General features: G+C 57.6%; 1 protein-coding gene across 1 annotated transcript; it reads left to right on the top strand.

Moving 5' to 3' along the window:
• Positions 1-11,058: 11,058 nt before the first annotated feature.
• Positions 11,059-20,864, top strand: LOC144252338 (PH and SEC7 domain-containing protein 4-like). The gene is given in 14 exon segments (XM_077794732.1): positions 11,059-11,147; positions 11,252-11,918; positions 12,768-12,893; positions 13,154-13,232; positions 13,315-13,666; positions 16,568-16,747; positions 17,203-17,283; positions 17,411-17,523; positions 17,731-17,789; positions 17,922-18,011; positions 19,078-19,121; positions 19,448-19,605; positions 20,511-20,581; positions 20,697-20,864. Coding segments are annotated over 14 exon segments (2,277 nt in total).
• The last annotated feature ends 4,407 nt before the right edge of the window (positions 20,865-25,271 follow it).

The raw sequence follows: 25,271 nt of genomic DNA, 5'->3' as shown, positions 1-25,271 counted from the left end.
CACACGTGTGTTTCAGGAGCTGTTCTGTGGCTGACTTCTGGTGCCATGGGACTGGGAGATGGAGAGTGACTAACTAGAGCCCAACCCTGAGAGGGCAGATCCACAACTAGAGGGTGCCTGGCAAGCGCCCATCTTTAAAACTCACAGTGTTGGGAAAGGCTGGGAGGGGAGGCCCAGAGGGGAGGCCAGGCAAACCTTCATGCTGGGGCAGTGAGAGCCTGGTGTTGTGTCCAGGCTCTGTCTGCAGACACAGAGGGTCTTCTGGTTGAGTGGCAGCGTAGGGACAGCTTTCTAAAGTTAGGTTTGGGTAACCAGATACAGCAGTAGAGGCTCGTGCTGGGAAGTGGGCAGTGACTTACCCCTGGACTTTTCCCTGTCCTCCTGCTCCTGCCTTGAAAGACCTCTTCTCCAGAGGGGGTGCTTTTGTCCCCTCAGGCCTACCCCCAGCTCCCTGCTCTGGCCATGGGGTCCATCCTCAGAGGCCCATGGGGGGGGGTAAATGTCTAACTCAACAGAGGGAGTGCAGGCGTTCTATCTGGCCTTGCTGGGGCCTGGCCTTGTAGAGGCGGAGAGCTGGAGAAAGAAGCCCCTGGATGCCTTAACCCCAGGTTTCCCCAAGGGGACAGACGTTTACAGTGTCAAATTCAGAGGTCCTGGAACCTCTGAGTTGCTCCAGGCCTCCTCCTCACCCTGCCAAGTGGCTGGTCCCCCCAGAAGGACAGTATTCCAGCAGCTTGAGCGCCACAGTAAGCCCCGAGTTGAGAGGATTGGCTTCACCCCAGCCTAGCGTCTCTGCTGGCTTAAGAGGAGGGTGGCCTTGGCTCACCCCCCTGAGGCATGTGGGTGGCCAGGGAAGAGTGGAGGGTGTGCTTGCTGGGGTCAGCTTCCTGGTTCACATCCCGCCTTCTCCACTGACCACCTGTGAGCGTGAGGGACAGCTGTGACCGTCGGTCTCCTCCCCTGTCTGTGGTGTAGGTTCAGGCTCCCCTCCCCCCCCACAACCCTAGAGCTGGTCAGGTGCTGCGGAGGGCCTGTGGGTCAGCACGCAGGGCCTCAGGAAAGGGCAGTGTGAGTCAAGTGCCCATGTCCCTTCCTCTGCTGCCCTCTGCTCTCTCCCCTCTGCCTCCCAGGAGGGCCAGACTCTGCTGAAATACCCAGGGTTCCTTCTTAGAAGGTGGCCGCTTCCCCTCCTGGCTCAGGGTGTGAGAAGCCACCTTGCCACCAACCTGCTGAGCAGCTTCCTCTGTAGGCAAACAGGAAGTTGCTCACCAGGGCTGTGGGTGCAGGCCGTGTGGCCTCAGGTCCTGGGGAGGGGCGCAAGAGGCCCAGGAGAGAGCCCAGGAGTTGGGCAGGAGGACCCAGCCTCCCAGCTACCAGCTGGCAGGGCTCTGGGCGTGGGAATCTGCCCGGTGCTGGACACCCTGCTGTCCTCCACCGAGGATCCTCTACCCGAGCGATGCTCCCTGTGGTCCTGGGAAGACAAGAGTAGAGCAGACAGGAAGGAGCTGGTGCTGCAGGGCTGGGAGTTTCGTCTGGTGTAAGCGGGAACCTCTCAGCCCACCTCCAGCACGCTGGGTGCGCAAAGACCACGGCCTGGGACAGCAACAGGCGCTGGTGTTGCTCCTGGTGTCCTCTTGAGGTGACTAGAGTGTTAGTGACACATCACTCATCTACAGGACAGGCCCTCTGGTGCACAGTGACGGCACCCGTCCTGGCCCTTGAGTAGCTCACAGTCAAGGGGAGCTGTGGACCCTGGAACGAGGGGGGGCAGAGCTGGGGAGGGGTGCAGATCCTGCCAGGTGGCACTCCGGCTTTGAGGAGCAGGGTGCTAGGGAGGGCCAGGGAGGCTGGACCCGAGGGGCACAGCCTGGGCGAGAAGGTGGTGCATCTCCCCTCACAGCCACCTGTCTTCTTCCCCATTGTCCCCTCCAGCCTCGCTTGCCCTAACCTCTGGGTGGCCCCTCTCAATCTACCACTTTCTCTTCTTATCTTTCTCTACTTTGCAGAAGCTTTCAACAAAGCCAGCCACTTCCTCCTCTGCAGCCGCCTCTCAGTGACAGGGCTCTCTCTCTCTCTCTCACCGACTTCGTGGCCCCTTTGCAGATTGTCCCCTCCCGTCCTGGTGGGCTCCTCCACCCCTGGCTCTGATGACTTCTGGTCACACACTTCCCTAAGGCCAGGTGCAATCTTCAGCGGCGGACTTGAATATCTCAAGTAGCTCAAACCCAGTACTTAACAGTCCCAGCCCAGTGTGCTTTCTCTCCCCGGTTCTTCCTGTTTCTGTACATGTCACTGTCACCACTCAGCCAGGGGCTCAAGCCGGGATCCTGGGAGTTGCCTTGCCTACTTGCCCATCTCTCCTCCTCCTCTTTGAGCAGGAAGTGTGCCCATTGGTCCTGAGTGTGGATCCCAAGCCTCAGGTCTGCCTTCCCTCTGCTGGACATGCACAGAGACGTGACTGGTCTCCTGGCTTTTACCTGCCCTCTGTTCTCCGCACAGCAGAGAGATGACCTTAAGAACAAAGTCACAGATACGTAAATGCTTCCTGACCTGGCATTTGCCCACCTTGAATGGCACCTGGGCTTACTTTGTAGACCTGGTGGGTGTGTCGGGCTCTGCAGACCCTGGGCCCATCTCTTCCACTCTGGGCACATGGAGACCTTTCCCACCCCAGGCAAGAGTGAGACCTGCAGTTCCCTTGGCCCTCCCTGACTGGCCCTCCTCCTGGACAACCTGTCCAAGGGCAGCAGAGGCCTCCCTGACCTCCCTCGGTGGCTCACTCAGCCCTGCCACCAGCTGTCATTTCTCCCTAGCTTTCATTATGACTCACCCTCAGCCCGCTCATTTATTCTGCGTCACCAGATTGGAAGCTCCCTGCGACCAGACTCCTGGGTGGTCATTCCTGATGGATTAGCAGTTTCCAGCAAAGAATGCTCAGGGCAGGTGCTGGCCTGGGCTGGTATGGCAGAGGCCCTGGGGGCTGGGGGCCTGAGAGGAAGGTTTGTATGAAGGTCCTGGTGACCAGGTGTGGCCTGCCCAGTGGGGCAGAGAGTTGTGAAATCTGTGTGAGGAACCGTAGCTAGGCCTGTGTCACACAGTTTGAGGGGCCTGTGGGCTAGGCCTGCCTGTCAGTCTCAGAAAGTGAGGGGTGTAAATGAAGCTGGAGACCCGTGGCGGAGGGAAATCCTGCCCTCCTCTACCTGATCCCCCACCTCACTCCAGAGCAGCCCAGAGGCCAGGCGACAGCTGAAATCTGGGCCTCCTGTGCATGTGCCTGCTCCTCTCCCTCCTCTTCCCCACCCTGCCCCCTGTCACAAGTCTACAGAGTGGAGACTTGGCCAGGGCCCCAAGTCCTACCCAGCCTCTGGCCCCCTGCTCATCCACAGTCAGCCTTCTGGCCTCTCTTCCCCAGTCAGGGCTGCACAGAGCAGCGAGGCCTGGGGCTGGGGGAGGTGGAGGCCACACAGCCCCAGAGGCCGAGTTCCAGGATCCTGGGCACCCCGTATGGTGGAGGAAGGGGAGCCTGGGCTTCAGGAGCCATGTTCCTTTGGACTCCCCTGTTCCCTGGGGAGGGGTGTGGCTAGAATGGGGCCCTCTTGACCATGGCCCAGGTGGCCTGGGACTGAAGACATGGCCCTGTGGACCTGCCCAGGAAGAGGCTCCTAGGCGGCAAGTGGACTGGAGGTCTAGAGCTCGGGGTGGGGTCTGAGAAGTCAGTGGGGGCTGAGGCTGGAGAAGTGGACAGGGTAGTCTGAGAGAAGGGGACCCTGGGTGTGGCTCCCCTCTAGCCTTGGTGCCCAGGACCTGCGTGGGGAACAGATGGGGCAAGAGGTGGCTCCTGTGCTCAGAGGTGCTGAGTTCAGACCCCGGCTTTGTGACTTCCCATCTGAGCTGGTGTGACCTCTCAGAGCCCGTCTCAGGCTCTGTAGAGTGGGCACAGTAAAGCATCATAAAGCAGGTGGGAGAACCCAGCGAGGAGAGTTGGCAACACTTTGTACAAGGCTTGTATCAGGTGTCCATATGAGACATAGCCGTGCAGAAATGGAGATGTCATGTTAAAAGGGAAAAGGAAAGTTGGGTGTCTTGGGACCCTCCTGTCTCCACAGGGTGCCTGCAGATGACTGAGCTGGGCAGGGAGGGAGGGGGAGGGGCCTGCCGCAGTCCGGGTCCACCACCTTCCCTTCCCTCTCCAGGCCCTTCCTTGGTGAAGGCAGAGCAAGGGCAAGTCCTTCCTGGGCTGGGAAGGGCCTCCCGAGTGGGATGTGGAGAGGGGCTGAGGCCTGCCGCTGGGCACGGAAGACTGGCCTGTGGGCAGGAAGTGTGAGGTGCTGGGCCCTGGGGAGCCCCGGGGAGCAGGATGGTGTGTGTCATCGTGATGAGGGGAGCGAGCGGAAGTCGGAAGCACAGCGGCCGCATTTGTGGGGCAGACGACTGCTCGACAGGAAGTACTCCCAGGACTGGGGGGCGCAGGGCAGCTCCTCACTTGTGGACCCTTTGGAGGTGAGCTGGGAGAACCTGCCTGGGGAGGGGCTGGAGGGGATGGGGGCTAGAATGTGAGCCACATGTGGGGCTCTTGTGACGGGGGCTGGGGACAGGTGGGCAGGCAGGAAGCCAGGGCCTGGGCCCCACTGTGTGCACCTACTGCGTGCACCTGGCCTGGGCCTGGACCCTCCCCTCCCCTTCCTCTTCTCCATCCTTCCACCCTGCAACACCCCCTCCCCAGCCCCTCTCTGATGTTCCCTGTCCCCAGAGCCCCTAGAGGTGTGCAGTAGTGAAGGGCAGGGGCTGGGGAAACCTTCCCAGAGCCCCCAGGGCCTCCGTGGCTGATGCCCTGAGCAAGCCCTGGTCCTAGACCCCAGGGAGGGACCCCAGGTCTTGGTGCTGGCCTGGGTGCGGTCCGTGGCTGTGGGGTTGGAGAGGCAGGCTCTGCCGTTAGGGGGAGCTTCACCCTGCATCAAGGCCCCACCCAGGAAGGTCAGGTTAGGGTGGGGGACGCCTCCTGTTTTCTCTGGGTTAGGCCGATGGTCCTGATGTACAGGAGGAACGCTGTCATTCTCAGTGTCCCTGTTTGAGATCCTTTAAGGCCACTTGTTACCCTGAAGATCAGTGGAGTCTCATGGAGGGAAGACCCAGCTACTGCCCCCTTATTCCAGAGGCTAAAGTCCTCCTGCTGGAGTCACTGTGCTGCTTGGAGGCTGGGAAAATGACCTGTCCTCAGCTGACCAGAAGGCGCCTCAGAGGGCTGGACCTCAGCAGGCCAGAAAGACCTGCCCCCTGGGCTGTGGGCTGCTCACGGCCTCCTGAGGCCAAGGCAGCACCCAGCACAGGGATGGGCGCCGGCTGCTGGGGTCTTCGTGGCGGGAGGGTTGACATCCCGAGTCTGGTGAGGGACAGTGCTAGGTGTTCTGGGGCTCTTTGGTTCACACCCCCACCTCCTCCCCACCTTTTCTGCTCCCTTCCTGAGCCCCAGCTGGCTCCCCCAGGGAGCCCCCAGCTACCTCTCCCCTCCTCTGAGCACATTTGCATGAAGGCTCCTTCTCAGGGGCAGGATGTGGGGCCTCCCTGATGGGAGCTCTCAGGGCGCCAGCTCTCAGGGCGCCAGCTCTCAGGGCGCCAGCTCGCATTCATCAGGGGCCTCTGTCCTGTGGCTCCAGACCAGGGAGCCCCAGAGGCCCCTTCTCCTGGGCAGGCTGCACCACAGGACAGGGCCGCCCACTTCCACTTGGAGGTGGAGGGAAGGACGGTTGCTGGCTGGGCCTGGAAGCTTGCAGGACAGAGCGGGGGGTGCACTCCAGGTAGAAGATGGGGTTCCTCCTCCTGGAGCTGAGGGCAGAGGCGGGCCAGCCGAGCCCGACAAGGGGTGTGGTTGCTGTTTGGGGTACTCTGGCTTCTCTGGGGGGTGGCAAAGCAGCAGAGTTCAATGGAGCAGGACATGGGTTCCTCTGTAGGCCCAGCCCCGGCGTCTGCACTGAGAGGCATACCCACTCGGGAACACAGTTCCAGGTACTTCCCGCCATCTGATTTCCTTACTTTACAGCTGAGGAACCAGGTGAGGTTTTCCTCTCAGTCACCTGGCTGGGCAGGTGGCATATAGCTCAGATGTGCCTCTAGCTGTGAGCTGCTGGTTACCATGACTCCGAGGTGGGCAAGAGACGGAGGTGGGCCAAGTTCCCAGGCCTGTCACATCCCAAGTCTGTGTCTGGCCTTCCCATTTCTTTTTATTTGGTGGTGCAGGGGACGGTCCCCAGGGCCTAGTGCTGAGGGGACTTGCATGTTAGGTGCTAGGCAAGCGCTCTGCCACTGAGCTGCACTCAGCCCTGGGCCTCCCCATTCTTCAGCCAGAGGACTAGGCTTATCCCCCAAGCCAAGGATAAAGAGCAAACCCATTGATAAAAAGTCCAGTCCAGTGTCCCCAGGGCTCCTTCCTGCCCTGTAAGACCAAAAGGAAGCTGTACCACGCCCTGGGGTGGGAGTGGGACACTTTCACTCCAGGGCGAATCCCAGGGAGGGTCCCCTGCAAGCTCGAGAGCAGGGCTGGGACCCACTGCAACTGAATGGGGTCTTCCCTCTTCTCCACCTCATGCCCTTGAGGCTCCCTCCCCCCTGCTCCAGATCTCTTTCTGGGATCCTGCAGAGCCAGTCTCCATATCCCAGAATTTATCCTTAAACTTCCTGAGCCATCACAGAGTGCAGAAAAGCAAAGGGCCACTTTATATTAGGTGACAGAATCCACCAGATCAGGCGTGTGCCACATTTTTCTGTTGCTGAATCCCTTCCTCTCCCTTTGTTCTGTACTGAACATAGGAAATTTCAAAAGAGGTTCTTACTAAACGCTGGACCTGGGAATGTCAAAAAAGAAAATTCTAGATGCATGCATAAGATGCAGGTTCTTGGCTTGTCTCTGCTGAAGAGGTGCCGTCCCACCTCCAGGAAGCAAAGGCTGGTTTCTGTCTTCACCCAGGTAACTGGCAGGACACCTCAGTGGCCTTCAGATGTGACCATACACTTAGGCCTTTCCACCTGAAGGAGGGACAGATATAAAAAGAAAAGAAGGAAGAAGCACTTTTCCCTTCATGAACCTCATGATTATCCAGGGGGATTGATTTGGGGGAAGGAAGAGGGTGCTGGCTAAGAGAGCTGTGGACCTGGGCTCAGACCCCTGCCACCTGCCTACAGCTGAGTTACCTAGTGCAACTTCAGAAGCTCTCTGAGCCTCAGCTTCTTTGTTAGGAAGGAAGGGATATCACCACTTGTCTCGCCATGGTGTGGTTGGGAAGAGAGAGGAATCAGCTGAGAGCTGGCACATGGCAGGGGCTTGATGACAGTGTTTATACCTTCCCTGTGGGGTTGGGTTGCCAGATAAAAGACAGAAAGCCCAGTTAATTGGAATTTCTCATCAACAGTGAATAAATTGTTAGCACAAGTATGTCCCAGATGTTGGGCATCCTAATACAGTTATGGCTACCCTTGGCCACCCCCACCTTGAAGGTGTGTGCTGCCCATTTGGGGTGGTTTCTATGGAACTAGGACTACCTCTCACCCAGCTATGGAGCCCCAGGTGTCCAGGGGTGCACCTGAACTTCTCAAGTCGGCATTGACCTGTAACTTTCAGGTCCACTTGAACTACAGGGTAATGAGGTGTCCTCAGAACTTTGTGGGTGAGAGTGGGGAGAAGAGCCAGCCATGGGGTGGGCTGAGACCGCGGGGAGCTGGTTGGCAGGAGGAACGCACTGGGAGGCGAGCTCTGGAATCAGGGAGGATGGGAACCTCATCAGGTTGTGTAAGTGACTTAGAAGAGTCTGGTCCAGTCAAGCCCTGCCCGCCCACCACAGAGGCTGCCCGCCGTCTTTCTCTAACAGGCCTCTTGCCTCACCTTCCGTGGGAGGGGCTACCCTCCATTTCCCAGCCCCTTCCTTCTCCAGGCTCCTCAGACTCTTTAGGCCGCAGGGACCTCTGTTCTCTCTGTTCTTTGAAAAGTGACTGAGGCTCCTCCTTTATTTATTTCCTCCTTTGAAAACCTCTAGCAAGAGACACTGGGTTTCTTTGAGGAAGGCAGACTCATGGCTCACCAGTGTCCGCCATAGCCATCTTTGCGTTCCTAGAGCTTCTCCTTCACATACCCCTGTGCCTAAGTGCACACTTGCAAAAAGAGCCAAGTGGGGCACCCTCTGGTCTCATAAAAATCCAGGGTGCCCTTTCTACCCGTCCTGCCCCTGTTCCCAGACCCATCATGTGCTTGTGAACTTGTCCTGTTAGGCGAGTTGATGTCAAATTGTCACGGTGCCCACGGGGACGTGAGGCTGGCACAGGTTCAGATGCGACATGTCGGGGCTGGAGATGAGGATGAGGGAAGGGTGGGGTTCAGGAGGAACCGGGTGGACACAGATTAAGGGGTCTCAGCAGGGAGGGGTGGAGGGAAGCAGCTTGGGGCCTGGCAGAAGGCTGGGCTAGGGCTGGGATCCGCAGGTCCAGGACCTTCCCTCCCTGGACTCCAGGCCTGCCCTGTCCTAGGGGCTTTCAACCTGATGAGGACAGCACGGCTGTTTTGCCTCTGGCTACCACATGGTCCTTGTCCCCCCAGCAGGCCAGGAGGGAGAATCGTGATCCAGGGGTGCCCTGGTCAATCAGCTTGTGAAAAGAAGAGAAAAGGTTGATTTTAGCTTGGATTTAGTCCACGATTGATTGGCGCCTTTGCTTTGGGCTGTGGCATCCGCAGGAGCACGTCGGGGGGGGGGGCTACCCTGCTCCCCCCATGCCGGGCGGGGATGGAAAGAGAGAAGAGACCAGGGTCCCAGACCCCTCCCCACGCCACCCAAAGACCTCCCACCAGGCCCACTGCTTACACTTTCTACCACATCCCGGTAGCACCATGCTGGGCACTTTGGGTGACACTGCAGACCAAAATCCTAGCCGGCCCCAAGGCCCCCTTGTCCCTTTTCCAACGAACCAGGACGGCCCCAGCCTCTTACCCAGAGCAGTGAGGATGGGGGATGGGCAGCTCTGGGGGGGGGCAGGCATTGCCACTCAGATCTGGGTGGGGTGAGGGGTGGGCGGAGGGCTAGCTGAGCAGAGGGGACAGGCAAGGCTACGTCCCTTCAGGTCGCTTCAGAGCATCAGCTGCATGAGTAGCCTTTCCAGCCGTGAGATTGTGGGGCCTCTGGAGTCCAGCCTGGAGAGGGACAGGGGCTGAGAACAGGACGGGAGCTGACTTATCACTAACTGATAAAGGACATCAGGTGACCTATCTCAGTGGCTGAAGCCTCTGCAGGCCCAGATTCCTGTTCTACGGAAAGTACGGGACACGGGGCTGGAACAGAAGTGGGTAAAAACCTAGGAGGGGACTCTATCTTTGAGGAAGTGTTAGGAGAATAGTTTGAAGATGAGTAAGAAACTGACATGCATGTTAATACTCCCTCGTTTCTCAGGGACTCTTCTTCCCCCAGCACTGGAGATTGAACCAGGGCCTCATACATTGAGCCTTTCTTAAATTTTATTTTGAGACAGGGTCTCACTAAATTGCTGAGGCTGGCCTCAATCATGTGATCCTCCTGCCTCAGCCTCCCTAATCCCTGAGATTATGGCCTACACACGGCCCCTGGCTCTGATGGCCTTAAACAGTAGGGGGCCCTGTCTGATCTTTGTTTGCAGGGTCCTGGGGTTTCCATTTTGGGTGTCCAGTGGTGGGCTGAACCTGGGCTGAAGGCTGAGCTCCCCCAGCGCCCCTCTGAGTTGGGCCCCACAGGGCTGGGGCGCTTCCCCGGTTGTCACTCAGTTCTAAGTAGCAGAGGGGGATCGAGAGGCCAGGCCCTGGCTGTCTACCACCAGGCAGGGAGAAGTTGTCCCCGTGGTTTTCTGGGCCTGCACACCAGGTCTGGCCCTACCTTCTTGTAGCCTGCTGGGTGGGGCCTTGGATGAGGTCTGGAGCCCTGGACAGAGACAGGCCATGGTGCTGCAGGAGGCTGGGCTGGGGCGGCCATCTGGCAGCACCCCCTCCATGTCAGAGGGAAGCTCCTGCAGCGGGGGTGGGAGGAGGGAGCTGTGGACTGGAGGGTGGGTGGTCTGGGGACAGGCCTGGCCTCTGTTCCCAGCGGGGACATTGAGCCAGCCTCGGGCTTTCTCCCTCCCCTGTGAAACAGGGCACAGCAGGTGCCCGCTGGCCTTCCCGGTCTGGGTTGGCGAGTGGAGGCTGGGGATGGACTTGGATGGGTGGAAGGGGCTGCCGCTCCTGGGTATCTGAGTCACTCCTGAGGGTGGAGCACCCATGGACACACGTCCTCGGGTACACCTGGGAGGGTCTGTGCTGCATGAGGGCCCACCCAGACCTGTCCTGTGGACGATGTGCAGGGCAGCCCGAGTGGGTGGGCAGCTCCTGGCAGATGTGGCCTTGCCCACTCCCAGAAGGCAAGCCTGCCCTCCCTGAGCTGCAGGTGGCCTTGCTGTGGGACAGAGGGCTGGAGCTCCTTGCTGCTGCTGCGCCTCTGCACAGCTGCTTACGGGCTGCAAGGGCCAGAAGCCCAGCCTGGGGAGTAGCCCTGGGAATGGTGCAGCCCCAAGGACAGGGCCCGGCCTGGTCAGGGTCAGGCGGGCTGGGGCCTTTGTCTCCTGGGTGGTGCCTGTTCCCCTGCCAGGCTGCTCCCCTTCCGGCTTCTGTGTCTGTCTCCTGCGTATTTGGTGTGCATTTCCCTCTCACTGGCCACTGCTCCACCATGCTCCCAGCCAGCTTGTCCTTGGCTAACCCACATGGTGTTCCTTCAACCGGCAGATGGGTGTGTCTGGGGCAGGTGCTGCCTGGTGTGGGCTTGAGATTGTGGACCGGACGGCACGGGCAGGGTTGCTTTCCAGCCTCCTGGACACGGCAAGCCCTCCAGACCCCTCATGCTGCAGACGTGTGCTCACCCTCAGGACACGGTGCTTCTCTAACCTGTGCTCCTTTGGGCATTTCCAGGGCAGAACTGGACTCCCGGTGGCCCCTGTGGTGGACACATCCCCTGTCACACCCCGTGGGATGGTGAACGTGGACACTCCAGAGGCTCCTGTGCAGCTTGAGCTCTGTGCATGATGGGCGACAGGAGACTTCCCGACCACCCGCAGCCCGTGGAACTGCTCAACCTCTATTTGGAAGACAACCTGCAGCCCCACCCAGGAGTGTGCGAGAGGGAGACCCATGGCCAGCCAGGCCCTCCTGAGCCTGGCGGGGGACACTCCTGGGCCTTGGACTCTCCGAGACCAGCAAGCCTGGTGCTCCTGCCAGGGTCTCTGGCGTGGAGCCTGCGCACGTGGGACACTGCTCCTCCCCAGGAACACCAGGGGGCAGCTGCCCCACGGGGAGCCCCCGACCGAGCCATAGCTCCTCCGCACAGGTGGTGTTCTGGGCCGGCATCCTGTAGGCCCAGATGTGTGTCCTGGACCTGGAAGAGGAGCTGGAGAAGATGGAAGGACTCAGGGCTGAGCTGAGGTGCTGCGTGCCCCCGTCCTCCCCAGGCCTCCCTGATGACAGGGACCTGCGGCCCAGCCCAGCAGTGGAGGAGGACTTCGGGGAGGACAGTAGTGGGCCTGAGGGGGAGAGCCAGGCCTGGGCCCTGGAGGGAGCAGCAGACTCCTCCCCAGAGTGGGGTGCTGAGGAGGAGAGCCTGTCCTTCGACAACCCCCTTTTCCTGGAGAGCCTCTGCTCCGACACCAGCGCCTCTGGGGAATGCTGCTCCTAGGGCTTCTCCGACTCCTGCCCACAGGCTCTGGAGCCTCTGCTCCTGGGAGGCACAGGGTCCCGGGAGCTGGGCAGTGAGCCAGATCTGAGGGACAGCACCGCGGAGTCCAGCGGGTGTGCCACCCCTCCGTTCCCTGTGCCCTCCTACAAGCTACACACCTCCTGCTGGGCCACCCATGGGGCTCCCACAGCCCCTGCCATGCAGGAGGGCGAGGTGAGTTCACTCTCAGGGCTGCCCTGGGGACATCCAGGGGAGGGCCTTCCTGGGGCCACCAGGCCCAGCACACTCTTCAATGCAGGGCCCGCTGGTGGTCTGAGGTACACTGCTGACCAGCAGGACCAGTGTGGCCTTCAGAACCCTGGGAAGGTCGTCACCACCCATGCCATGGTCGTGAGGTCCACAGAAGTCCCCGTCTCCAAGGGGCTGTGTCTAGAGACATGTGAAGAACAGGCAGCTCCTCCGTTGCAGGGTGTCCCAGGAGGATTCCCAGTCTTCCCCTCCCTCCTCTGAGACTGTCCCAAATGCCAGCAGGGACGGTCTCTGCCCCAACAGAAAGGATCTCCAGGGATTCCGGGGTTCTGTTACTTGTAGCTCCCCATCTTCCACTGTCCCCCATCCGTGGTCAATAGATCGGCCTCAGATGACCATGGCAGGGGGCCTGTGATATCACCCAGCCCTGGGCATGAGACAGTAGGGAACAGTTTTCCCAGGGAGGCCTCCCTTCAGAGATAAGGAGGCTCAAGTTGGCGGAGGGGCTATGGCCCTCTCATCTCTGCAGAGAACACGGAGTGCGAGGAGCCCGGCCAGCGGGGCCCTGTGAGGGGCACTGTCTCAGAACCTCAGAGGGAAGCCTGGGAGGAGCTGGGGCTTGCCTTCCCACTGGCTGAGCCTGCCGTCCAGGCCTGTGCCCGGGGCCAGGACCCTCCCCGGACCCACACCCCTTGAGGGCAGGTACTGCCTGAGCAGGCATCTGGTGAGGTGAGGAGACTGGTGGGATATGCAAAGATCCTGGGAATCATTTCCTTCTGGTCAAACCTCTTCTCTGCGCCCTCCTCCTCTTAGACTTCTCTGGAGGACCAGCCCCCTCTGGCCACACCTGCGGTACCATCTGAAGATAGGGCACTGGCCTTGGAGACTGCACACCATGGAGCTGACCTCGGCCCTGCCACACATCCTGTGCAGCCTTCGGCAAGTCAATTCCCCTCTCTGGGTGGGCCTCACCTTCTCCATCTGTGAAGGAGGAACGAGAACCTGCTGATTTCTCCTCTCCTAGGATGTGGGTCTTCTCCCATCCGGGATTCTCTTGAGAACTGAGGACCCAGATTGGTGCCTGTGTCTTCCCGGTGGGGGCTGGCGAGGAGGGAGGGGATTCCAGGTGCCCTGTGTTCTTCTCTCCCCTTCCCACTTGCTTGTTCCCGGGGCTGATGGGATTCTGTAAATCTCCACAGGAGCCACCCACCCCTGAGGCCTGCCAGACAGAAGAGGATCCTTCTTGGCCCCAGGAGCCTCTTATCTCCCAGGACAGAGGTGAGACCCCACACAGGGGTTTGGTAGTGGGAAGTGGGGGTGGTTCTTGGGGTCGTCATGCTCATTCCACACTCTCCCTCAGGTGGAAGGGAGGCCGGGCGTCCCCAGGAGCCTGCCCCCTGCATCCTGGCCCCTGGGCCCTGGGGGAGCCCAGAGTCTGAGCACAGAGGCCTCGGCCCCAGGCCCAGCCCCTCCACCTCCCCGGAGAGCAGCCCCCCGCCCCAGCGCCACAGCCCTGGCACTTTCCCCAAGTGGTCACCAGACGCGCCACACCCTTCTCTTCTGGAGTCGGATGGGGCAGAGCCAAGCTCCCTGAAGAAAGAGGCGACGGGGAAAGCTCCACACCCAGGGCAGGAGGCAGAGAGCCAGGGCCCAGCCAGGACTCCGGAGGCTGCAGGTGCTGAGCCCGGCGAGGACTCCACATCTGCCAAGGGGTGAGTCTGATTGGCGCCCTGGCTCCTGGTGACGGTGGCCTTCAAAGTACCCAGCGTGGAGCTGGCCATGTGATCCCAGCTGCTGTGGGGGGGCTGAGGCAGGCAGAGTGCAAGTTCAAGGCCAGCCGAGGCAATTCAGTGAGTCTCAAAGTAGATAAGAAGCTCAGTTGTAAGAGCTCTTACCCCACATGTGAGAAAGCGTGTGCTCAACCCCAGCAACAGGAAAAAGAATGAAAGAAAGAAAAGAAAAGGAATCCACAAGCCCCCAGCCCTCCTCTGGACGGAGGGTAAAGCTGTCGGGCCCTGAGTCCTTCTGACAGCCTCACAGCTGGGCTGTCTGAACGGCCTCGGGAGAGAGCTGACAGGGACCAGAGGGTCTGGAAGCTCAAGAAACAAATGGGAGGATGGTCCCAGGTGGAGGTGGAAGGGTGGAGAGGCCTGGCTCTGGGGAGTGTCCACAGCTGGACCCCAGGTGAGGAAGAAGGCAGGGAGGCATTGTGGGGAGCTGACCGGGCCCTGTCCGCCTTGGGGGAGAGCAGTCCAGTGACGTGGGGATTAGAGATGGCCCTGGCCTTGAGGGAGTGCTTGGGGGAAAGTCACCTGACAGCCTAGGCCCAGGGTGCTGGCTTTGATCTCGGAGGGAGGGGGGCTCTGGTGGGGACTGAGTGACTGGCTCTTGGGGCCCGTGGCAGGTAGGGGTCACCTTAGGACTGTGGTCAGAGGTGGGAGCAGGCCACCTGTGACACGGACCTCGTTGTCTACCAGCCCCCATGCTGCGTCAAGACTCCTGGCCCCTGGAACTCAGCAGGGGAGCAGGGGCTTTGTCTCTGGTGGGCTAACAGGGGCATATTGGACCAGATGGTGCAGATATGGGGGGTTAGTGTCACCAGCTGGACAGGCTGACAACTAAGAAAACCACACAAACACAGAAATACCTTTTTGGGGGCTTAGGGATGGCTCTGAGACCTCAGCTCCATGCTGAGGGGATCAGGGAAGGAAAGAGAGAGAGAGTGTGCACCCCAAACCCCTCTATTTATTGCAGAAAAGACATTCAATAGAAAGTTCCACCCAAATAAGGCCAGGGGTTGGGTTTCGAAGGGTGGAGTCTCGCCTGGTGATGTCTGTGGTCAGCAGATTGATTGACATCTCGGCAAGTCACGCCCATCGCAGGTGCTATGTGGGACCACAGGCAGAGCCAGAGGAAATGACACAGATGTCACACAGCCCCAAAAGCTTGTAACGCCAGCCCAGTCCCCTCAGATGCTCAAATGCACATAGCTCACACACAGCCCATGGATGGCTTGCGACAGGCCAGCCCTATTCCCATCTCGGGTGTTTGGGTGACGATGACAAATGTCAATCAGTGCCAGAAACCACAGAACCACTTTCCTTATGCTTCTGGAAACTTCCCTGCTGTGGGGTTGTTCAGAGGCCAGGTAACCAGAGAAATCTCAGCCTCCAAAAAGGGAGGCTGCAGATACCAAAGACTAGTTAATCCAACCCAAAGCAAAAGTAACTCCACCTGAAGTGACAACTCTATTTTCATAGTAAATAAATGGTGAAAAGGGTTAATTGGGCTTTATCCTGGCTAAACATATAAGTAAGTTTATTTAGTCTTACATTTAACACACTGTAGGAAGTTCAATTTTCTTGACACAGCCTTGGTGGCCTCTTTCATTTATGCCACCTTTCATAGTGAGATCCTGAAGATCCTTTTTTCTTTTTTTGGTACCAGAGATGGAACTCAGGGGTTCCATCTTAGCCACTGAGCCACATCCTCACATTTTATTTCTTATTTTGAGACAGAGTCTTGCCAAGTTGCTCAAGGGCTCAAATTTGTGATCCTCCTGCCTTAGCCTCCTGAGAGATCACAGGCATGTGCACGGCACCTGGCTCTTTACAGCTTATTATCCATGTAGTTCTCTTTACTTGGCCAATTGTGTCATTATTTCTATTTCCTCCTCTTCAGTCCCCATCTGTCAGTGGCTTTCCATGGGATTCCTGGAGTCTTCCAGGGTCACTTTGGACGGACTTCCTGAAATCTTACAGGTTTTGGCGAGATCTGCCTTTTGCTCTTCAGTGTCTGTTCTGTTGATCCTACATTTTGGGATGTTTAGGAGACTTAGGAAGCAGAGCATTTATCAGCCAAGAGTGGACCTGTTCATGAGAGGTGGAGAGGGCCCTTGGGGGGGTGTAATCAGCCCTCGGGTTGCGGGCGACCGTTTTCACCTTGCGATGATATTTGATGACATTTGCGTTCTGTGCGACTCTGTCACTGTGCCGGCTTGCTCATGAATATGTGAATGACTAGGACGCCCACACCTGGTGGTACCTTTGCAGGGAGCACAGCAGAGTCAGGTAGAGATGGGGCTGAGTGACTTCTCAGAGCCTCGGTGTGGAGATCCGTGCTCCTGACCTTGGGGTGAAGCGCCACTCGGCTTAGCTCACACGCCAGGCTCCTGGTGGTGAGCAGTGCCAGGCACAGGAGGGCAGGCTGGAACCCCCTCTTTGACTCCCCTGTCACCATCCAAAGCCAGTCTAGCTCCCTGTTCTAAGGCCGGCCTTCGCCTTTCTTGGCTGGGGGTGGGAGTGGGGACAGGGCTGGGCTCAGGGGAGAGAAACGCTCCACTCACCTTGGTTGACAGAACCCTTGGGGGCCTGGAAGGGCTGCACCTGAGCTCTAGGTGAGAAAGCTTAGATCCTCCGGGGGAGGAAGTGTGGGGCTCCCAGCTCTCCTGTGAGGCAGGCAGAGACTCCGTCTCCCCTGGGTGAGGGTCTGGGCCCAGCTCCAACCCCGAGCTCTGGGCACCCCCTTCCATGGCTGGCCTGCATGGACCCCTGGCTCAGAATGCCTGCAGGCCATCCAGGTGTGAGTCTGAGGACACTGATGGACTCTTCCAGGCATGCGGAGAGCTCTGCGCCTCAAGCACAGTCCCCAGAGGAAGGTCGGAAAACACTGGCTGGGGACAAACTGGCTAATGGCCTCCGGACTACTGACAAGACGGCGTGGAACTTGGCCTCACGCCTCTATCACCTGGAGGGCTTCCGAAAGTCTGAAGTGGCCATCCACCTGCAGAAGAAGTAAGGGCATTGGGCCTGGGCAAGGCCGGAGGGGAGGCAGGACAGCGGGCAGCTGCCCACGGGCTCCCTGCATTGGCTGTCCCCCTCCTTCCCTATCCTGTGACCCCTCCTAACCACCCCCAAGCCCACTACTGCCTCTCCTCCCAGTGTTCCGACCTCCTCGGCACGCACTTCGTCCTCGGCCTTTCCCCAGTACTCTGGCCCCCTGCTGCTTTCTCTGGCCCTAGCTGGACCATCTCTGCTGCACACCCTCCATGTTTCTTAGAGCCCTGGCCCAGCCCCCTGGCCCACCCCAGAACCCACAGGCCCCTCCACACAACACTGGGTGGGTGCCAGGGGTAGGCCAGACCCTGACCGTCCCTTGCCATCTTGGGATCTGGGGTCCGTGTCTGGCCCATGCCATGGCCAGGCCTAGCCTGCCCCAGTCCAGCTCTCACGCAGCTGTCCCTCTGCAGCAATGACTTCAGCAGGGCGGTGGCCGAGGAGTACCTGTCCTTCTTCCAGTTTGGAGGCCAGAGCCTGGACCGAGCCCTCCGGTACCACCTGCGGGCCCTCCCTGGGGAGGCTGTGGAGGGGGCAGTCGTGGGACGTGGGATGGGGTTGGCTCCCTGCCCTGGGAATGTGGCCACCCACTTGCCTCTCCTTGACCACGGCCTCCTGCAGGGGCTTCCTCCAGGCCCTGGTGCTCAGCGGGGAGACCCAGGAGAGGGAGTGGGTCCTCTACCAGTTCTCCCGGCGCTTCCACCACTGCAACCCTGGGGCCTTCCCCTCAGTAGGTAGGGTGGGCGGCTGTGGGTGGCGCAGGGCTGGGGGCAGTGTCCCTGTATCTGCTGGGGCATTCCATGGGTGGGGGCTGCTGGGGGCGTGTGGGGGCTGCCGAGAAGCGGGGGCGGGGGTGCGGGGCGAGGGTGCATCCCACCCTGTGGGCAGAGGACGTGGCAGGCAGAATTTCCGTGGCTTCCCCTTCTCTCTTCCTGGGGCAGACTCTGTGCACACCTTGACCTGTGCCATCATGCTCCTGAACACGGACCTGCATGGGCAGGTGAGAGGCAGGGAGCTGAGGGCCCGGGGCACAGGGTCCTGGGGCACTGGAGGATCCCCCCGAGGGACCGACGGGGGGTGTGTTCAGTCGGGGTGGGGTGCTCAAGCTGTCCCTCTTCTCTCCACGCCACAGAACATTGGGAAGAGCATGAGCTGCCAGGACTTCGTCACCAACCTGCACGGCCTGCAGGATGGTGGCAACTTCCCCAAGGAGCTGCTGAAGGTGTGGCTGGCGCCCCCCTCCAGGCTCCCCCTCCAGGCTCCCCCCTTCAGTCTCCCCCTCCAGGCTCCCTTGGTGGAGCCTGGTCCTTGGTCCCTTGCCCCCAGGGGGACGTAGAGAGCTCAGCCTGGCTCTGCTGAAATGCCAGGAGGATGTATTTTGGCTTGGTGGCAGCATCAGGGACATCTCGGAATTGGTTAACTGTGCAGATCTCAGCCCTGGACCTACTGAGCCATGCTGTGGGGCTGGAGCCCTGCAGATGCTCCACTAAGTGTCCGTCTAGGTGATTTTTGTCCCTTTGAAGTCTGAGAAGCACTCTGAGTAGATGACAAGCAAAGTTTCATGTAGCAAATGTCTCGAACTCAGGTTTGGGAGTGGGACAACATACCCCTGGGCCACTCAAGATCCCCACCTCACAGTGTTCTCCTCAAGATGAGATCACCTTCGCCAGGTGCAGCACCTGCTTCCCAAGCAGATCTCTGGTTCTTTCATCTAGTGAACATTTATTGAGTGCTTACTGTATGCTGCACACCTTGCCAGGCGTTTGGAGGGCACCAAGCTAGCGAGATGCACCTCTGTCAGGACTATACTCACTATGTTGTTTCAGAATTCTAGCACATCATTCACGAGTTCCTTCCTTGACCAGACCTTTATTGTGGGGATTGCTTAGTCTGATTCCCTCTCTGTCTGATCCCTCCATGCTGGCTGGTACACAATTCATGTCCCCTTCAAGAAAACTAGTTCAGGCCTTTCCAAGTTTGGGCAGAGCAGGGACTTGCTGCCTTGATCATCTCTGTGTCTCCAGTTTACATCCTAGGGCCTGGCACCTGGGAAATGCGCCAGGAATAATTTGTTGCATGGACAAATGGACAGGTGGATGGATGGATGGATGGACAGGTGGGTGGGTGGATGGATAGATGGACAGGTGGATATGTGCTTGCCCAGTCAAAGGAGAAGGATAGCTGTGATGGGGGTGCCAGGACAGGCAGCCCCTAGCGGTGTGCCTGAGGGGTGAGTTTAGGTAGCCTAGCCCTGAAGTCCCTCTGCCCACCATGTGCTTCTATTCCAGGCTCTCTACTGGTCTATCTGAAGTGAGAAGCTCGAGTGGGCAGTGTAAGTGAGAGTCCCCTTCCACTTCCCTCCTTGGCCCTTGATCTTGCCTTTGGGCCTGTCCTTCTTCTGTCAGCCGAGTCTTGGGAGGATGCTCCCTCTGTGTGGGATGGAGCCAAAGGCAGAGTGCTGGCCAGCCGATCTCAGAGAAGCCCAAGGTAGTCAGGGCTGGCCGTGGGGCTATTCCCAGGAATTGACGGTTGGCTGTGAACGGGGATCCCATGTACCTCCCCAACCAAAGAGAGTGTGCTGAGGCCCCGGGGGGCAGTGGGAACTTCCTGGTGGTCTTTGCCCACTCAGCACTCCCAGCCTGGTTCTCTGAAATCCAGGGATGAGGAAGACACAGCCAGACCTGAGAAGGCCCTGCCCTACCCACCTGGCAAGACGGGAAGCCCCTTCCTCCAGCTGGCTCAGGATCCCCTGGTGCCCACCTACAAGCAGGGCATCCTGGCTCGGAAGATGCATCAGGATGCGGATGGCAAGAAGAGTGAGTGTCTCCTGCCCAGGAGCAGGGCTGGAGGGGAAGCGCTGCCCAGGGGCCACTCTGTATGGGCGGTGTGAGATGCCCTGCTGAGGAAAGGCAGCGAGTGCTGCTTCCTCCTGAACATGACCATGACCTGGGTGCTGGGGAAGGGGAAAGGGGGTGTCCAATTATTCCTGGGCCCTGGCCCTGCCGTAAGGGAGAGATCAGGCAAGCGAGTCAGCGAGCGGGGTGAAGGTGGGAGGGCTGGATTGAGCTCGGAGATGGAGGAACAAAGGGTTTCATTTTGTTCTGGGGACTGCATGTGGGGAATGGGCAGGTGACTGGTGGACCTGAGTGGAACCTGGGGGGCAAGAGGAGCTGGAGTTCTGCAGTTGGTCAGGGGAGGCACCCACAGAAGACGGAGCAGGCAGAGTCACTCTACCTGGAGGACGCACTGGGGCAAGGCTCATGGAGCCCCAAGCAGCCCAAGGCAGCAGCCTGGCCATCGCCATAGACTCCTCTGGAAATCACAGATGGAGTGGGTGTGACATTCAGAAGCAGCCTGAGCAGGGCCCCAGGGAGGTGGCTCCTCATCACGCAGGACCCGGGAGGTTGGGTGTCTTGCAGGAAGGTATCTGAGTGTAACTGTTTGGGCATGGCTGTGTTTGTGCCTGGGGTTCGGGGGATGTGGGGGGGGCGAGAGAGGGTCTAAAGAAATACCCACATTTGTATGCAAGTAGTTCTCTGGTGCTGTGTGGAGCAGGACTGGGCTGGAGACCCAGGAGGTGCCGTTGAGTTTCCTGGTGATGGCTCTCTGTGCGCTTATGTGCATCCTGGTGGGGAGGGACGCAGGGTGAGGGCAGGGTGACCTGCCCAAACTGTGTCTGGGTGCGGGTGTGCCACTTGCCTATGTGTCTGGTCTGGGACAGCGCCGTGGGGCAAGCGAGGATGGAAGATGTTCCACACTCTGCTGCGGGGAATGGTCCTCTACTTCCTGAAGGTAGGAAGGAGGCGGCACCCTGATGGGCAGATGGGGTGGGGATGTACGGGGTGGTCAGCTGTTGGAGGGGGCAGCTGAGACTAAACCCTTCTCTGAGTCCTGTGCCTGCTGGCAGGGAGAGGACCACTGCCTGGAAGGAGACAGCTTGGTGGGGCACATGGTGGATGAGCCCGTGGGGGTGCACCACTCACTGGCCTCGCCCGCCACCCATTACACCAAGAGGCCCCATGTCTTCCAGCTGCGGAAGGCTGACTGGCGCCTCTTCCTCTTCCAGGCACTGTGAGTCCCTAGGGTGGGAGGAAAGTGGCCAGGCCTCGGGGCCCCCAATTCTCCTCTCTCCTGTCCACCTGACCCCTCTGAGGCCTGCTGGCCCAACCCTCCTGGCCAGGAAACTTTAGAGTGCCGTGGCCCCAGAGATGAAGCCAGGTGTGGCCAACTTCCTGGAGGCATCCATGGTTTCCTTCTAATTCCGGGTCAAGCCTCCCAGTGTTGGGTATAGGATTCCAGGAGGTCACTCAATTTTTGACATTTAAAATACCATTTGTTGGATCCTCCTGCCTTTCTGAGTTGAATGGCGTCCCCTGCTCCCTTGCTCCCCAGTGGGCTAGTAGCCTGCTGGAGAGAGTCCACAGGGCCCTTATGTGTGGGGTGGAACATTGGGTTTCCCATCTTGCCTGCTGTTCTCCCACAGAAGTCAGGCCCCTTCCAACAGGTGAATTCTACTAAGTCCTCTCTGTGAGTGAGTGGGTGAATGAATGAGTGAGCAGGCAAAGGACAGGAGGAGGAGATGGTTTCTTGGTTCCCAGTCTTGCCCTTGGTCCCAGCATCTACAAAATGACAGGCTTCGTTGTGATCATGAGAGCCTTCAGTGGAGAGAAAATCATTTTAGCCAGAGATACTCGATGCCCTCCCTCTGTGTGTTTCATATTTCTTTGTCTAAATAAGAGATGCATGCAAATAAGTAATACTTTGAGAGATCAAGAAATACAGCTGGGCATGGTGGCACTGGCCTGAAATCGCAGTGGCTGGGGAGGCTGAGGCAGGAGGATCTCAAGTTCAAAGCCAGCCTCAGCAACTTAGCAAATAGAAGAAGAACAGAAAATAAGTCAGAGCCCTGGCTGACTCCAGTGTGAGCTGTTTTGTTTAATGCATGTCTACAGAAGCCAGAGATTTTGCAACTCCTGGTCTTTAAGAGACCTCCTCCAGGCAGCAGGCACTAAGGGTAATGCACCTGGTACCAACAGACAGTCCTCAGCAGAGCCCCATATTTTCTGAGGCCGCAGAACATCTAGATCTGGGGAGGTGGGTGGCCAGTTGACTGGGTTAATCTTTTGTAAGTTAGCTTTGGGTCACAGAACCGGAAACTGCATAGTCCCTGAAAAATGCATCAGCATCCCTCACTTTCAGAGTTGAAATAGAAATATCCCAATGCTAGGGATTCCCAACCTCACTGTTGGTCAGACTCATTGGGAAGTTTTTAGGAAGGTACTTTGTTCAGCTTTGCCCCTGAGATTCTGATTTTACTGGTGAGGATGTGGCTCATGCCACCAGTAACTTCAAGGCTGCTGGGGGATTCTGAGGCGCAGCCAGGGCTGAGAGCCTGTGCCCCATGCTGTTTCTTGTCAACTGTCCTCTGTGGTCACCTCTTGATATTTTGTGTGCTTCTATTTGAATGTACTCAGTCTTCAACTTTTTCATGCAGGTCTGTGATTACTCTGTCTTCAAGCTCTTGGGTCCCTAGTGTTACCTTATAGCCATTTGCAGAAAAGTTCATGTCAGGGGAAGATGGCAGTTACCAGAAGCCTGCAGAGGGCTGGCTAGGGCTCCCTGGGCTCACCAGAGAGCAGTGTTGGTTTAATCTGCAGTGCCCTCAAGAGCAACATAAAACCAGCCAGCTAGGTGGGAATGATTCAGTGACAGAGGGGACAGGCCTTGTGATGATCTGGAGGGCATGTCCCTTGCCCTAAGAAAAGCACAGTCACCCACCTCCAGCTGTGTCATGGGGTTGATCATAGATTACAAAAACGATCACCAAGTCTTCTGATCCTTGAATGCAGGCCCCTTTGCAAGGTGACTTTGCAATTCCTTTCCATACAGCTAGGGTCCATTTCTGCAGCCCTTGAACCTGAAGTGGGCCATTGGACTTACTTTGGCCAATGGGACATTAGCAGATGTCTACAGCAGAGGTGTGTGAAGCCCATGAGTGTTGGTGCTTGCCTCCTCGATGCTCTGGATGCACATGGCCAAGAGATGTGAGCAAGATCCTCCTAGAACACCCAGTGCTCATGACCTTCAGGATCAGCTAAGTTGACTCCAAAAGGACTGCCCATCTGACCCACAGAACACGGGAGAATATGAAGTTCAGGTGATGAAGTATTGGGGCAAGCAGCAAAAACTAAGTATAACAGTCCCACCTTGCCAGATGTTATCCATCTTTTAAATAGAAATCATAATTTCAAATTTTTGTGTAAGTTCCAGTTTTGAAAAAAATTGAATTAGTAGCCAACATCCCAAACACATTCTACAGGCCAAACAAAACATACCTTTAGACTGCACTTGGCCTGTGGGTTGTTGGTTTGCAAGTGGCTATGCTGAGGGACATGAGGTGTTTGTCCTAATGCCTGTTTGCAGTCACTCACTCACTCACCCTTCTTGCCAGTGTGGCCAGTGCCCTCCACCTGTGGATGCTGTCTGTACAGGATGCCTGCTGTATGGGCACTGCCCCAGCTTCTCCGGGTGGTCTTTCAATGTGGAAATGTGGGATCACTCCTCCTCCTGGAGAGACTGCAGTGTGAGATGGAGTCCAAGGAAGGACAGTCGAAGGTAGTGCCTGAGCATGAGATCAGGCATGGAGGGGGGGCCCGTGGAGGGCAGTGGACAAGAAATCCCATCTGTTTTTTCCAGAGAATGTTGTTCCTGGAGGGAAAGCCAGGGAGAGAAAGTTGGAGAGAGGGGATTGTGGGGCCTCTAAAGGCCAAGCCAAGGATTTCCCACTTGGTTATCTGGGCAAAGGAGAGTAGCTCTAAGGGAAGAGAAGTCACTGGCAGCTTTTGCACAGGGGGCCCTGGGAAACAGGGGCCTGCTCTGTTTATCCACGTGCAGGATGAGTTTATGGCAGGAGTGGAGTCAGGCAAGATGGGGGCAAGACTGTTTGTAGTGACAGACGAAGTGTTGGCATTGGGAGGAAAAACCCGAGTGGAAGAATGTAAGTTAAGACGTGTGTGGACTTCTCTTGACCTTGAGATAGGGCTAGTTTTGCTGATTTTCTTATCTATATCATCAAGACATGTTAGTGTGTTTTCAAAGCATTTCCATCAGCAGTTTCAGATTCCCGGTTCCTGTCGCCTCCTTGAGTTCCGTCGTACCCACCCCCATAAGAAAATGTAATGCAACTATGTTTGAATAGAAAAAAAATGAGTACTATCAGAAGGATAACTTGCTTGTTAAGAAGAATACAACTCTGTGTCCTGACAGGGGGATAAAGTCCAGAATATATTGGCTGAAAAGTGTCCACCATGAGTTACATGAAAGCCTTGTGACTGGTTTTCAGTTCCATGTATGTATAGAGATCTACCTCAAGTAGATTTGGAAGACATGGATAATTCACTTGTCAGATTTCACCTCAAAATCCTTTCAATCACCCACCAAGTGGATTGAATATAATTTTGGGTTTCTATACTTGGGTTTGTGTGCATATACTCATATGTATATTTGGACAGACGCAACCTTTATTTATGTGTAAATATGCCACGTAAGCCATGTACATATTCTATTGAGTGCTTTCTTATTTTCCTTCCTCAAATGAGAACCTGTATTTGAGTTCTAGAAAATGCAGTGTGCACGTGGCCAGCTCTGCTGCAGGATCCTTGGACCCAGGGGACCCACCAGGAAAGGCACCTATGGCTCTGCTGATGGTGGCAACCTCTAGGGAGCCGGGCTGGAGGTGGAGGGGCAGGGCTCCCCTCCGTGCCTGATGCATTCCCATAAGGAAAAAGCAGTTTAGTTCCTGTGCTGACGTTTTCTCCCTTCCAGAACCTTCTCTTGTAGCTGCCTATGTTTCTGATGCCCAGTACAACAGGAACGTTCCATTCCAAATTTCCCCTCAGGCTATGATGGCAGTGATCTAGCTGTCCCACTTGTCCACCTTAAGTTCTAGAGGTTGAGACAAACCTGGAGGTATTCTTTCTACAGAAACTTTTCAGAGGGGTCTAGGTACTGCACATAATTTGGGTAAAACCCAAGAGTGTTTTGTTCTGCGGTGCTGGGAGCTGACCCAGAGATGGGCCTGTGCTAGGCAAGCGCTCCACCACGGAGCTGCAGCCCAGTCCCTGAGACTGCTGGTTTGGGTTAAGTTCTAAGAGCACAGTGTCCCACGTGCAGGGAGCATCCGGTCAGTTAAGAGCAGATCTGGGGTAATGGACACCACCAAGGCCAGGAGATGGAATGCCCAAGCTGGGCGCACATGGCCACCTTTCTTTCTAGCCAGCGTTACCTGGAGTGCAAAAGAGGGCTTCTCTTTTCCCTTCTGTCACCTCCTAATGCTACCCACACATTCACTCCTTTCCTGGGAATCCAGCCTTTTCTATCTCCCCCTAAAGTTTCAACTAAGACCAAGCCCTTGGCTAGAGTAAGGAAAAACCCACTCTTACATCAGCGCTCGGTGTCAGTGTCTCCAAAAGCAACAAACACC

The sequence above is a fragment of the Urocitellus parryii genome, unplaced genomic scaffold (genome assembly GCF_045843805.1).
Source record: "Urocitellus parryii isolate mUroPar1 unplaced genomic scaffold, mUroPar1.hap1 Scaffold_40, whole genome shotgun sequence".
NCBI lineage: Eukaryota > Metazoa > Chordata > Mammalia > Rodentia > Sciuridae > Urocitellus > Urocitellus parryii.
Note: the sequence above shows the minus strand (reverse complement) of the source record. Positions and strands in the feature narration are given on the sequence as shown.